Source organism: Mixophyes fleayi, chromosome 3 (genome assembly GCF_038048845.1).
Source record: "Mixophyes fleayi isolate aMixFle1 chromosome 3, aMixFle1.hap1, whole genome shotgun sequence".
NCBI classification, from domain to species: Eukaryota; Metazoa; Chordata; class Amphibia; order Anura; family Limnodynastidae; genus Mixophyes; species Mixophyes fleayi.
Genome location: NC_134404.1, coordinates 53604173 through 53618227, shown reverse-complemented (window position 1 = coordinate 53618227; position 14055 = coordinate 53604173). Strand labels below are relative to the sequence as shown.

General features: G+C 39.9%; 1 protein-coding gene and 1 long non-coding RNA gene across 4 annotated transcripts in view; both read right to left on the bottom strand.

The window, feature by feature from the left end:
* The window catches only part of EIPR1 (EARP complex and GARP complex interacting protein 1), a 181404-nt gene that overhangs the window by 125757 nt on the left and 41592 nt on the right, over positions 1-14055 (bottom strand). For 2 of the 3 annotated variants that reach the window (XM_075201500.1, XM_075201501.1), the window contains exons 2-3: positions 12765-12848; positions 10531-10663 (exon numbers count right to left, since the gene is read on the bottom strand). The exons of the other annotated variant lie outside the window; for it this stretch is intronic. In XM_075201500.1, the coding sequence (XP_075057601.1) occupies positions 10531-10663; positions 12765-12848 (217 nt within the window). The remainder of the gene's footprint in view (positions 1-10530; positions 10664-12764; positions 12849-14055) is intronic. 3 annotated transcript variants of the gene reach the window in all.
* Positions 2354-4532, bottom strand: LOC142143567 (uncharacterized). Its single transcript, XR_012689547.1, has 3 exons — positions 4155-4532; positions 3159-3283; positions 2354-3063 (listed from the first exon to the last, which is right to left on the bottom strand). It is a non-coding gene; the product is annotated as an uncharacterized LOC142143567 (long non-coding RNA).

Below are 14055 nucleotides of genomic sequence, written 5' to 3'. Positions count from 1 at the left end.
AGTCCGATAACAAGTAAACACTATACCAATTGAGGAATAGTCAGCACTTCTTTATATAAAAATAACAGGAAGGTATGCAAATTAAATATTTGAAGATAATATAATTGGTATGTAAAATGTATTTATTTTTATTTCTCCATCAGGCTAAAATGGAGAAAATGTTAATTCCCCTCCAATTTGTGCCAAGTCCTCTGGAGGTGCCTATAAAGCAAAGTAATGTCAAAGGCTATGGCGGATATATGGAGAGCTACAGAATCAGCGACACATTTTGAAAACTACACACCTTTCCAAATTAGTTTGGTGTATTTAATGGCAAGCACTTTAAGATACAGATTCCACTTCGAAGTAGATCATAGTTTTACAACTACAAGAAGTTATTGTCAAATGTTTTAATTGCAGTTGTCGACAAATTCTCTGTATTGTAATTGATGTAGGAGGCTACATGTCACGGGCACTAGGAGTCTTGCCCAGGATTTCCCCAGTTGATTATGCTTACCAGAGAGGCGGAGTTTGCACAGCGGTCCTCTGGCAGCAGGGTGAATAGTGGAACGTATATAACAGCAGATGGAGAGAGGATGCCAATGGAATTGATGATAGTCAGTGACTTGCAGCTATACTGGTAAATGAGTCAGCGACTTGCATCTATAGTGGAAAGGCAGATTTGAACCACGGAGACCAGGGTGGACATGAGCAGGTGAAGGAAGGTAACAGGAGAGTCGGTGGTCTGCAGATAGCAAGTTGTACCACTGCTGTGAAGGAAGACTTGTTCAGGTGCAGGTAGGTAGCGGGGAAGTCAGTGGTCTGCGTACAGCAAGTTGTACCACTGCTATGGTGAGAAGACTTGTCCAGGTGCAGGTAGGTAGCAGGGAAGTCAGTGGTCTGCGTATAGCAAGTTGTACCACTGCTAGTAAGTGAGGAGTTGTTCAGGTGCGGATGAGTGGGGGCATGGAAAGAGTCAATAACGGTATGAAGACACTGAGAGCACAGAGGAACTTGTTCCAAACAGATATGCAGCGTTTACAGCTAATAGTCTATAACGGTATGTATACCGCTGCTGAGTAGAGAGGCTTGCACAGAGCGGATATGCGGGATAATAACTAATAGTCAATCACAAATATGCATATCACTGCTGAGTAGAGAAGCTTGTTCCAAACAGATATGCAGCGTAACAACAAATAGTCTATAGTGGGTATGGATACCGCTGCTGAGTTAAGAAGCTTGTCCTAAGCGGATATGCAAGGTAACAGTTGATAGTCAATAACAAGTAAGCATACCGCTGATGAGTAGAGAAGTTTGTCCACAAGGATATGCAGGCACAGCAGGGGCGCTGAACGGCTGTAGCGGGTATGGGAACCGCAGGTGAGCAGAGCAGGTAATCAGAAGCCAGCTGAGGACACGAGCAGGATACAGGAGTCTGTAGCGGGTATGAGAACCGCTGATGAGTAGAACAGGTAATCAGCGGGAAGCTGAAGACACTAGCAGGACACAGGAGACACCTTCAGAGACTCGCAGGGAATGAGACTCAAGATCAGGCAACGAGGTAATGAGCACAGGTGCCTTAAATAGGGAGAGGTGCCTGATCCTCCAATTAGATTAAAAGCAAAGGTCATAAGTTCTTGGATGCTGCGCATGCGCAGTCCATCAAGATGGCAGACGGCGCCGGCAGGAAGGCTAGAGAACCACGCACCAGCGCAAAGGCACTCACGGTCCGGTGAGTGACACTACGGCAGTTCATGCAATTCCAAAATCTCTAAACCTCGCTAACGGCTCATAAAAGAAAGGAATAAATGTTCAAAGTTCCATATCTCAATATATTTGTGGCTGACGAGGCTTTCTGCTTATCAACAAGTATAATGAAGCCATATCCTAAAAAGAGCACTTACTGTAACTACAGGAGAACGGTCTTCAAAAACCAGTTAAGTTGTGGATGTTGTTTAGCAGAGTGTGCATTTGGCATATATATAAATTAATAGAGAGTCTGCTCACTCCTTATGTTGATAAGGTCATAAAGGAGTCATGGATCCTATATAAATTTCCACCCAAAGAGATGGCTACGATTTTGAGATATCCCTCTACAACGAAGTACAAGAGCATGGAAAGCTTGTAGAAGTCAAGATCATGCACTTGAAATAAGACAGTTTACCCAGTACCTTTTTCCATTGCTGGGAAAATACCCTGGCAATAGCAATTTAATTACTCATTTTGAAAATTATACATTTGTTTAAAAATTGTTATTTTGCAATCTAAAGAAACACGAAAACAATTAAAAAAAATGGATTTATGCTTGATGGACAATTTGTTTCTCTTTGTAAATGTTTTTTTTCCTTCTAAAAATGAACCACATTTTGCAAGCATTAAATTATATTCAAAAAGTAAAACAAAAAAAACAATAAAACACAACAACATAACAATGGGCAAAAACAATAAAATGTAATTACATAGCTAGAAAAAAGCAACAAGCACTGTTTACAAAATATGAAACAGAATACTGGAGGAGGATTGGTGGATTAGTTGACCCACATGGTCAGACCATAGAGCAGCAAAGGTTCTTGTAGTGGAACAGTGAGATGCATGGTGATTTATATACAGTGGGTTGTATATATATTGTGGTGCCTGACTGTGATATGGATGAGGATATAGTGAAGGTGTAAGAATAGGTGGTGGAATAGGTGCTAGTGTTGGGCAGTTAGTATATGATGGTGTTGGTGGATGACAGCCTGTAGACAACCCATGATTTATTGCGTGAAAACTGTTTTGGCTATTAAAAAGTTATTTTAAAGGAACCACATCATCTTCTGCCTCAGTTGAAGGTTAGTTTTCTGATAGTTCTGCATATCCCCAAAATGTGTCAGAATTTTACTAGCTTGTGGGTCCAAATTGTTTCTTTTCCAAGGGGCTGTTCGTTAGGATCTTCCCTCCTCTGTAATGTTAGTCCCCATGGCACTGCTGGCAAGGGAGTGGACAATGTCAGCCTTTTGTCTTCGACTTGCAGCTGCGTTGTTCTTTTGTGTGAGGGAGAACGACTCGCCTTCGAATAACTTAGAGCCAACCTTTACAATGACCCTAAAAAGAGAACATTATTTAGAAACTGAACAATAATAAATATTGCAAAACATGTGTCTTAATGGTATATGCTTGAAGAATCAATCCACACTTACCGCCCCATTTCCATTAGGGTTATGAGGAACAGCAGCTGTCTAATGTATACATGATGGGCCTAGATCTCGGTTAGATACCTCTCAAAGTGAGCTCTTAAAGGCTTCTAGAAAGTCTCAACTCTGATCTATAAAATAATATAGAATACTAATTAATGAGAAAACCTAACATTTCATTTTAGAACACTTTAATATCATACAAGAATAATTTTTGCCGCTTGCAATATGCAATTTTCAGCTGCCATTACATGTAGTGATATACAATATAATACTCTCCCTGCATATACATCTTTTCATTTATAGGTGTTTGTAATATGTTGATATTTTTAAAACCACTGCAAGAGGAGGTGGTTGACAAATCTATGTCCAGGCCCATTTTTATGGCATTGTGCTGTAATAACTTCTCATTCTACCCAAGCAAATTTTATACATTTTTTCTCCTCAAAATATATGGGTTAGTAACAGATTGACATAAAGTGATTTGCATTTTATGCCAGCTAACTAGGGTAAACCAGACAATATCATCATTGTCCCATTGTTACTTCTACATAATCAGAGCAATCCCTGAAAATGATCCTGAAATGTATTAGTCTAGTATCTCCTGAGGACCAGGATGATATGTATGTTTTCTAATCAAGGAGGAACAGAATCAGGGATACGCATTGCATTTCTTAAAATTTAGATTTCATGGTTTTCACAAATATTTTTAATGAAGTAGCAGAGGCCAGAGCCAGAGACTCTAATAAGTTTCCCTTATTTGTAGTACTAATAAATGCCATGTACACTAGATCTAACAGTAATGGCTCCCATGGGGTATGCCAAAACAAGGACCCAGGCTTGCGGACTAGGAGAAAATACCTAGTAATGTTGCACGCTGAAATCACAGGGATTTCCTGATTTAGCACTCTAAAACTATTGTGTTATATAAACATTCCAGTGCTTCAGTCAGATTTAAATAAGTCACTATATTGAAATATCAATAAAATTTTATATGATTACCTTGCTGATCCTTCTCCATCCTGAACATCCCACCTCAGTCTGGTCTGACACTTAACAACGTCCAGCCATGCCTCTCTTCTTGGAGCACTGGCAAAATCCAGATGAAGAAGTGTTGTAGAGCTTTACCTGTTCCTCCACCGCCTGAATTAGTAGCAGCATGTTGATTGTAGCCATTTTGCTGTAGTCTCTCTACACTCCCCCAATCACCACTAAAGAGTGATGACACAGTAAGCTGTTCTGGTAACAGGTCACATGTGTCCTGGAAAATGCTTTCTGAGCACCTTGGCAGGCGGTAAATGAGCATCCCCTCAGAACTCCATTGTGTTACGGCGCATGCGTCGGATCTCTGCGCGCTGTCTAAACCCTCATCAGAAAGTGTCCGTTCTCTATAAGAATCAGATCGAAACACGTGTCAAATGTTTTCCCACTACAAGTGGCTGCAGTGACAGGCCAGAAAGGCTGGCAACTGAATCAGTTGCTGGTAAGAGATACAGAAAATCGGTGCCATCTTTACATTTGTGCTTTGTTCAGACGAAGGAGTTGAGGAAGCTGGATTATAGATCGGAAATTAAACATGCTGAAAACTATTGGATACATTTCTGAAAACTGTTATATAGGAAACAGGTGCTGTAACCCATAGCAACCAATGGACTGTTGTCCTATCCTATTCCAATTTAAAAATGAGAGCAAAATCGTGATACGGTTGCTATGGGTTACCAGTTCCTGTCTCCAAATAGACATTTTTTTACATATCATACCTGAAGATTATATAAAATCTGTGTTGTGATTATGAATGTATAATGTCTTGATACAGGAGATATTATATATTGAAATCTGTGCGATACCATAAATTAGGACTGAAGTAGGCGTGTCATAAGAGGGAAAGTGTAAATGCGCACAGTGATGTATCAAGCGTATCCAGGAGCAGAATACAAAGATAATGTGCACAATTAAAACATAAGCACAAAATCGTTTTCAATTACTGTATATGTACAGCAATTACCCAGCTTAAACCCAGTCAAATGGATAAAAGATTATAATCACAAAAACAAAACACGTAAAAGAAATGTAGGATACAAATAAAAACAAAAACGGATGTAGGGAGGTTTTACTGCACATTGTGGGTAATGTGAGACAGGTGAACTCAGTCATAAGTGCGCATTGTAACATCTGTGACACGTTGCTGTTTCTCCAGGTTTGAGGCATTGTCTGATTCTCATTGTTTAATTTCCTAACTACTCTGTCCTGGAATGATCTACAGTCCTTTTGGCATTTCACCTTCCTCAACTGAATAATTTATCCTAGTCAGTGGGATATTAAATCTAGCCTGCCTCATGAATACCGAGGTGAAATATTCTTTCAGGCTGTTGGCAAAATTGACCTCATCTGTCACAAAACTTCCCCTGCACTTCACGCTGGCCATCTCGCTTCTTGTCTACACGGATACTTTCCTAGTCATTATTCAGGGGGTATTCTTATGTGCTCATATAACCTTATTGGAAAGAAATGGATACAAAACTATTAAAAGCTAAAACAGAATTTCATATATTGGAAATTGCACCGGCATATTAAAGTAAAGCAAGGGAAGGATGTTGCAAAGAGAACAGTCATAGCAAAAATGTTAATATCTAATCTCAGGGCACTAAAGAGATTAAGAGTCTCAAGGGTAGTCAGAATTGGGATTTTAAAATTGTGCTAAATCACTGCTAGACGTGAGCTGAATGTGTAGAGTACAAATCATTCAAGATGATGCCCTCTTCCAGGGGGCATGTGTATGTATGTATGTATGTATGTATGTATGTATGTATGTATGTATGTATGTAGCACTGGCACACACATGGGCCTGTTAACCTCATCCTCTGGACCCTGCTCTTGGTAGTGATGTACTCGAGTGGGGCCACAGTCACAGCCATGGTTGAACGATTATGCTTCACCAGTATGTGCTGAATACATGTTAATCGAATGCTGCGGTGGAACAGAATGCCTTGCTGGTCTGCAAAGCTCCAAGATACTATATCTACTTATACATACATATACACACACACTCAGTAGCCCCTTTATTAGGCACACATTTCTAGCACTGGGTAGGACCAGACTTTGCCCACAGAACAGCCAGAATTCTCTGTGGCGGGAATTAAACAAGATACTGGAAACTTTCCTTAGAGACTCTGGTCTATGTTGACATGATGGCATCACGCAGTTGCTGCAGATTGGCTGTCTGTACATTCAAGCTGTGAATCTCCCGTTCTCTTACATTACAAATATTCTGTCATGGATCGAGATCTGGCGACTGTGGAGGTCACTGCACTACACTGAACTCGTTGTCATGTTCGTGAAACCAGCTTGAGATGACATGTTGTTTGTGACATAGGGCATTATCCTGCTGGAAGTAGTCATTAGAAGATGGTTAGACTGTGGCCATGAAGGGATGCACATGGTCAGAAACAATAGGCAGGTAGGCTACGGCATTTAAACAATTCTCAACTTGTATTGATGGGTCTAATGTGCACCATTGACACAAGGTAGGATGGATCCATGTTGTTTACACCACATTCTGACCCTACCATCTGCGTGTCGCAGCAAAAATCAAGATTCGTCACACTAGGTGACATTTTTTTTTCCAATCTTCAACTGTTCACTTTTGGTGAGCCTGTAACTAATCCACTTCAAGGTTTGAAAGGTTCTGTGCATTCAGAGATGCTCTTATGCATACCACTGTTAAAACTAGAGATGTTCACTGACCCACGTGTTTTGGTTTTGGATCTGGATTACCTTTGTGTTTTGGTTTTGGCAAAACCGCCCTTGCGTGTTTTGGTTTTGTTTGGTTTTGCAATTTGTTCAAAAATTTATTTTTTTGGGCCTAAAATAACAGAATTTAGTGCTCCACCTGTTTCTTGCATAAGTGAGGTAATCCTGCAGCTAATAATTGTCAACGAGCGCTGACCTATTGAAATCCATAGCAAAAAAGGCAGTTGGGTGTCTGTCTGTATTTTACACCCTACATTTATAGTTAAATAGAGAAAGAAGCAGCCTGCAAAGACTGTACGTAAAATAGAAATGCCCCAGTATGGAAAGGGACTTTCTGACATTCAATTAACTCTTGAAAATAATCTTCCACCATCCTTTGCATGTTAATAGTAGGATTGGTTGGAGTTATGGGCAAGGTCACACATTTTTTGGTAAAATGTTTCAAACCAGCCGAGATGTCAAACTGTTGTGGTCTGCCACCTGCGTCATCCCTGCAATTGGGTGCCAGAACCACACGTGCCAGAACTGCTGCCACTGGTGCAGGACTTACACAAACAACCTCATCAACATCCTCATTAGCGCCCTCGTCGGCTACACAAATCTCCCCCTCATTCTCTTCTAATTCCAAAGTGTCATTTTCAATTGGTGTATCACCGGCTACACTCGGGCTGTTCAGGCACACATCAGCAGAAATGCTGAAAGGGCCCTTCTTTATGGGTACACTAGCAGAATGGTCACGATTACACATACCACTCGTGGATGGACTCTCCCCAGGGATTGGTGTCATTTCTGATTCTGAGCATACATTTTCCTGTAATGCCTTACGTGTGAAAGCAGAGTTGTAAGAAAACAGTAACAGTAGTTGTGCACCACTTTTGGACTCCGAATTACTTGGTCATGAGTAGAGATGGTCACTGACCCCCGTGTTTTGGTTTTGGATCTGGATTACCTTCGGGTTTTGGCAAAACCGCCCTTGCGGGTTTTGGTTTGCAATTTTGTTTAAAAAAAAATAAATCAATTTTTTTGGCCTATATTAACCTAATTTAGTGCTCCACCTGTTTCTTGGATAAGTAAGGTAATTCTAAAACTAATAAATTAGGGAAAAAACAGTTTAATCCCCGGTAGGCCATCCTTAATTCTGCACACAAACCTGATTGTCTTCCTCTTCATCTTAGCCTATTGGCAATGCAGCCATCATCTTATAGTTAAATATAAAAAGAAATGGACAAAGGCAGTTCGGTTTCTATCTGCATCAGCCCCCCCCCCTCTCTCCCCTCCACTTGTAGTAAAATAGAAAAAAAAAACAGCCGTTATAGACTGTACAATAATAATAGAAATGGACAAAGGCAGTTTGGTGGCTGTCTGTGTATGACACCCTACCCTTATCGTGAAATTGACAAAACAGCAGCCTTTCAAGACTGTACGTGATATAGAAATTACCCAAGTCCCTTTCCTATTTGGAGGTAGATTGCACCGTACACTTATACTTTTTTTTTGGGTGTGTTTTTTTTCCCCCCCCCGATTTAAAAAGACTATGTACTTTTACATAGGCTTTACCAGATGACATACAGGGAAGACTACCATCAGGACTGTTGCCAGCACCTGCTTGCTGATCCTGCTCATATGTGGACTGCTTTGAATCCATTTTAATGAGCCCAAAGCACTTGTAGTGCAAAATATTCAATAGATAGTGCTGCTAGATAAGACTTTATGCAGGCAGAAAAATTGTAGTTTCACACTGGGGAATATGGGACACCCCAAAGCACTTGTAGTGCAAAATATTCCAAAAAATGCCTCCTCTATCCTCCGCTCTTCCTGCTATAACAATTGCTAGAAGAATTTCAATAATAATTGCAAGAAGAAGGTATACAATAATTGCTCTGTCCCTGCTCTAATGTTGCCTGCGACCTAACCCTGCTCTCTCCCTCTGTCAAATGGCGATGGATTGCTGTGGAGGCGAGTATTTATGAATTTCAAGTATCGCGAAAACCGAGCTCCGACGACTTCACAATGACGGTTTGCCTCGATTTTGAATTGGCGCAAGAGTACCGAGCCTGCTTGGCACGGTACTCGGATAGGTGAAGTTCGGGCGGGTTCGGATCTCGGGGAACCGAGCCTAGCCCATCTCTAGTCACGAGTGACCTTACAAGAAGGCGGCTCAGTAACATTTTTAGATCTCACACTAATAGAGAAAGGCGAAGGCCTCATTCTTTGTTTGGCACTGCGTGTGTAGAATGGCATGTTGGGAATTTTTTTTGTTTTTTTTTTTAAATCGGTAGTTAACTTTTCCTCAGTTACAGCTCTTTTTCTCTTCAACACGGCAAAAGGTTTTTTTTATGTGTTTTTTTCCCTGATTTAAAAAGACTATGTACTTTTACATATGCTTTACCAGATGACGTACAGGGAAGACTACCATCAGGACTGGTGCCATCAGCTGCTTGCTGAGCCTGCTCATATGTGGACTGTTGTGAATCCATTTTAATGAGACCCAAAACACTTGTAGTGCAAATTCAGAAAGATAGTGCTGGTATATAATAATTTCAGCACCACAAAATAGCTTTTCTACAAGAGGGGAATATCTGACAGCCCGAACACTTGTAGTGTAAATTAGGAAAAATGCCTCCTACTACTCTCCTCCTCCAATTACTCCTCCAATTACTGCGACCGTCACCTAACCCTTCTCTCTCCCTCTCTCAAATGGCGCTGGATGTCTGTGGAGGCGGATATTTATTCATTCAAAAAATCGTGAGATTCGATGACGGCACGATGACGTTTTGCCTCGTTTTTGAATCCGAATCGGCGGTAGAGTACAGAGCCGACCTGGCTCGAGACTCGGATTCCGGAAGTTCGGGCGGGTGCGGTTCTCTGGGAACCGAGCCCGCCCATCTCTAGTTAAAACACATGGTTATTTGAATTACTGTTTCCATTTTTTCTCAGCGGTCCTCCTACAAATCATTATTTCCTTTTCAAAATCTAGTGGCAACGCAAGTATGGCTGTTAGTGACACATACAGATTCGCTATCAGCATGTCATGTGACGACAAAGGTGGAAGAGAGTGCAAGGATTTTATAGGGCAGATAGAGTTCAGAGGGGCTTTCTAAAGCCTCTCTACTCAGTACATCATGAGCCATGTGACTATGGTTGCTATGGTAGCACAGCTTCTATTATCCTGTACATATTAGAACCTACACCATCCAAAATATAACATAGCCCCCATTGCCCAATACACAATGCAGCCCCCATTCCCTAAAATTACTTCACCTTTTTACCCCCTGCTGCCATTGTCACTCAATCTAAATTAATAAGGCTTTAGGTCTGCAACTGTAGCTAAAAGTTACCTGTAGACTATCAAGGAACCCTGTACACCTCGTGCCTCAGTTATGTCCCTAGCACCCAGTAAATTGATGGGCTACATTTTAAGGAATATTGGTTCAATTCACAAAGTGGCTCAACTGTGTTCAAGCAAAAGGTACACTTTTAAAGGCAAGTATCCAAGTTCTATTTTATACGAGACATTTCATTTCTCAATTGTTGAAATGTTATTTTCCTGTATAAGTTTTATGATTACCTAAATTAATACTGTTCATCTTTTCTCAATTTCATTACAATGCAAATGAGATTGACTTACTGTTACTGTAGCAGGTTGCGAGCACATTTCTGTCTGCTGGGCTAGCGCAGATTTGCCAGATTTCCCCCGCATGGTGCAGTAGGACATTCTTATTGATGATGTTATTCTCATCATCAAAGTCTATAACGTGAATCTAGACATATGGAAGCATGAATTTATGAGACCCCCAAAAAATAAAACAGATGAATGTTCAAACATAATTCAGATTTGTCACAGCCAGATAATTGGAGAAAATGCAAGGACAATAACTTATTTTACAATAGAGTGTTAAAGGCATAAAAATCATGTAGTGAATTTAATAGTAAATAGAATTTCCCACTAATACAGCATAGATTAAATCTGTCACCAAAACATGATTGGTAAAAAGCAAGTAAGCCACTAATTGTCATTAAATACCTGGGGCTAATTACTTCTTCCCGTCCCTGGTGCTAAGGGGGCTGCTCAGGCAGCCTTTTAAATCGGGAAATCATTTGTGCATCTAACATGCAGGGCCGAGAAACTGGGGCTGTGTGACACAGCAAACAGGGGTTGTGAGTGGAGGACCAATTAGTTGAGGCAATCAAGGGCATTGCAGATTCTGACTGGTCCATCCGCTCACACACCCCCCCTTCTGCAGTCATTTTAAAGTAGTGAATGAACATATTCCTCATCCATCTATATCCATCAAGCTATTTCAATCCTCTGCAGCTGGATAGCATGTTAGGAGGTAGCTGCTTCTTCTATTATATAAAAAAATAAAAAATAAACAAAGCATAGTCACTGGACGGTAGACTTGCTTTGCAGAAATGCACAGTGTGGATAGGTTGATTCATACAAAGGGCTAGGTTCAGTGAAGTCAAAATCAGCTTTTTGACCTGTATCAGATACCATAATGACAGAAGTAGGAGGAGTGATGCAATACTTTACTTTTAAACAGAGCTGCAGTGGACTGTGAGTTTAACACTGAACTATGTATTTTCAATACATGGTTCCTATCTGAAAATGTCAAAATTTCGAAGTTTAGGAGATAATTTTATTGTGAAAACTTGAAAATATTTGTTTACATTAGGAAATGATGCAAAATCTCATAATTGTTTTGGAAAAAAAAATTCAACCCAACAGCCCTGCTAGCAGTTTGGAAAGGTTTTTTTGGTTTTTTTTCTGTAAAGTTATTTGCTAACAGCAATATCTCCTTGCCTCTCAGTTTCCGCCTATAGAACCGTTGTACTGGAGTAGAATAGAAACACCGCCAGGCAGTAAGAAAAATATAGCATTTTACGAAATGTTTTTGATCTGTCAAGCTCTTCCCATGTTTGACGATTTGGGAGAGAGGGAGAGCCTCATTATTAGGGCTGTGGCTGGAATCACAAGTAGTATGTTATACTGAGCTTACAGCCAGGCAGAGTTTAATAGGAAACAACATTTACATCTGTGACAGTAACCACCAGGATAGAATAAGGTGGACTCCTTCCCATGATTTTGCCGCACATTAAATCTGTACTACTCTCTACTGGGTAAATTGTATTAAGTCTTCTCTTTACCCCAAGCCGGAGCCCTAGGGGCAGCTGCAAGCAGGAGCTTTTTTTTACCCCTTTGGTCCTTTAAAAGTCAAGAAATTGCTGCTTGTTGTTGGGCCTCCAGCTCACACACTCTCCTGTGCCACAATTTTTAAGTGACAAGTAAATCGGATTCCAGAGGAGGAGAAAAATGTCTGAAGGAACAGCCCTTGGTATTCCAGCCAATAGAAGAACGTAAGTAAATTTATTGAGTGTGCTGTGCAGTTATAGATTTATATTTTTTTCTACACAATAAAAAAAAAAAAAAAAGAAAGTATATACATTTTATCATAGTGCATATGGTAATTATTCACTTATATACTACAAGAAGTACATCTGATTTCACCTTGCCATGCATGTCAGGTATATATTCGTTTTTCGTACTATGTGCTGCTTAGTAATCATCTCACTAAACATGCAGTTATTTTGTAGTAGCATGCTCATTAATTTTCTGCATTAATGGTATATATTTTTTCACAATACCAAGCTCTATAATGCTTACGTCACAATAATTATAGAATTTTACTCTAAAGTATACTAATTTAAAATGGAATATATTATTTGGTCATAGAAATCTCAATGCACATAACACGAATCATGAAGATGGCAGATTCTACATGATCCTATTACTTAGTGAGAATTAATTATACACCCAGAAACAACACAGACTTACTAAAGCTACGAAAATGCTCCACTTACCTGGTTATCAAATCGGAGCGACTGCGTCCCAACTAGAAATCGGATGGCATCTGTTTCTGCAGTCTGAGCAGTAAGGGCCCGGGCCTACAATAAAGGGAAACATTTACTGAAACACAAAATGTAACAGTACCGACAAAAATATTTTGGAGGAACAAAGCAAGATAAAAAAAAATTGTTTTATTCTAACAGGAGGTGCATTAAATGCAAATCTGGTACAAACCTATCATCAACACATCAGCAATTGTGCACTGTATTTACAACATACAAAGTGGTAACGGACATAGAAAAGAGACATAAAGGTTTATTATCTTAATAATGGGTGCTAGATATGACAGTATGAACGTTATGGTGGCACAATTACTACAGTTCGATGTATGCATTTAATGGTCTCTACTAGAACAAACGGTAATTATGGCCCCGATGGAGTCATCTGTATCACAATCACTACCGCTCAGGATTCTACATACATCTGCCTCACCCATTCCAAACGGTTTCAGAATGGATTTTACCAAGAGAAGATCCCGAACGCCTGCAGCAAGACATGTTCTATTAAAAACTGATTAACCCCATTTTAATTGCTACTTCATGTAAATATAGGAAACTTGGCACCAATATAAAAGACAGATATTGTACATTACTGATGTTATTTCTAAACTTAAAGATTTCTGCAAAGAAAAACAATCGTAGAACGCAGGATTTTCTTAGTTCTCTAGAGAGTCGCTTCCAATTTAAAATTTCCCTTTGTAGAGTGTTTTCTTTTTTGTTTTAATTAAATAACATCTCCAAATATTCAGTCACAGCCGCACTACACCTTCTTGTTATCTATATATGCACTCCTTGTAACATGTTCTGCCATTGGGATCATAGCACATAGTTTGGGAGGGAGGCTCAAACTAAGCACACATTTGTGCAAGCTTGCAATGGGATAAAAAAATAAAAAAAAGTTAATTATACACGAGAAGGAAAGAAAAAAAAAACAAAACAAAAAAAACAACCTGATATATTTAAATACATATGGATATCAAAATAGTTACAGACTCAAGATACTGTACTGGGTAGTGTACACACTCACTAGGGAAATCAATCCTATCTTGGCAAAGTGGAAATACATGGTCTCCTTTTTAGCAATAGTAAAAGGCTGGTAAGGGGTGCAGAAGGGAATTTGCCCCAGGCTGCTCTTATAACAGATACGGTCTGCTATTTGCCTTGTCACTGTGCATCTCCTATGCAAGTATGTTTTTATTTATTGGACGCATACCAGCTGTCATACAGAAGATTTCCTACAAGACTT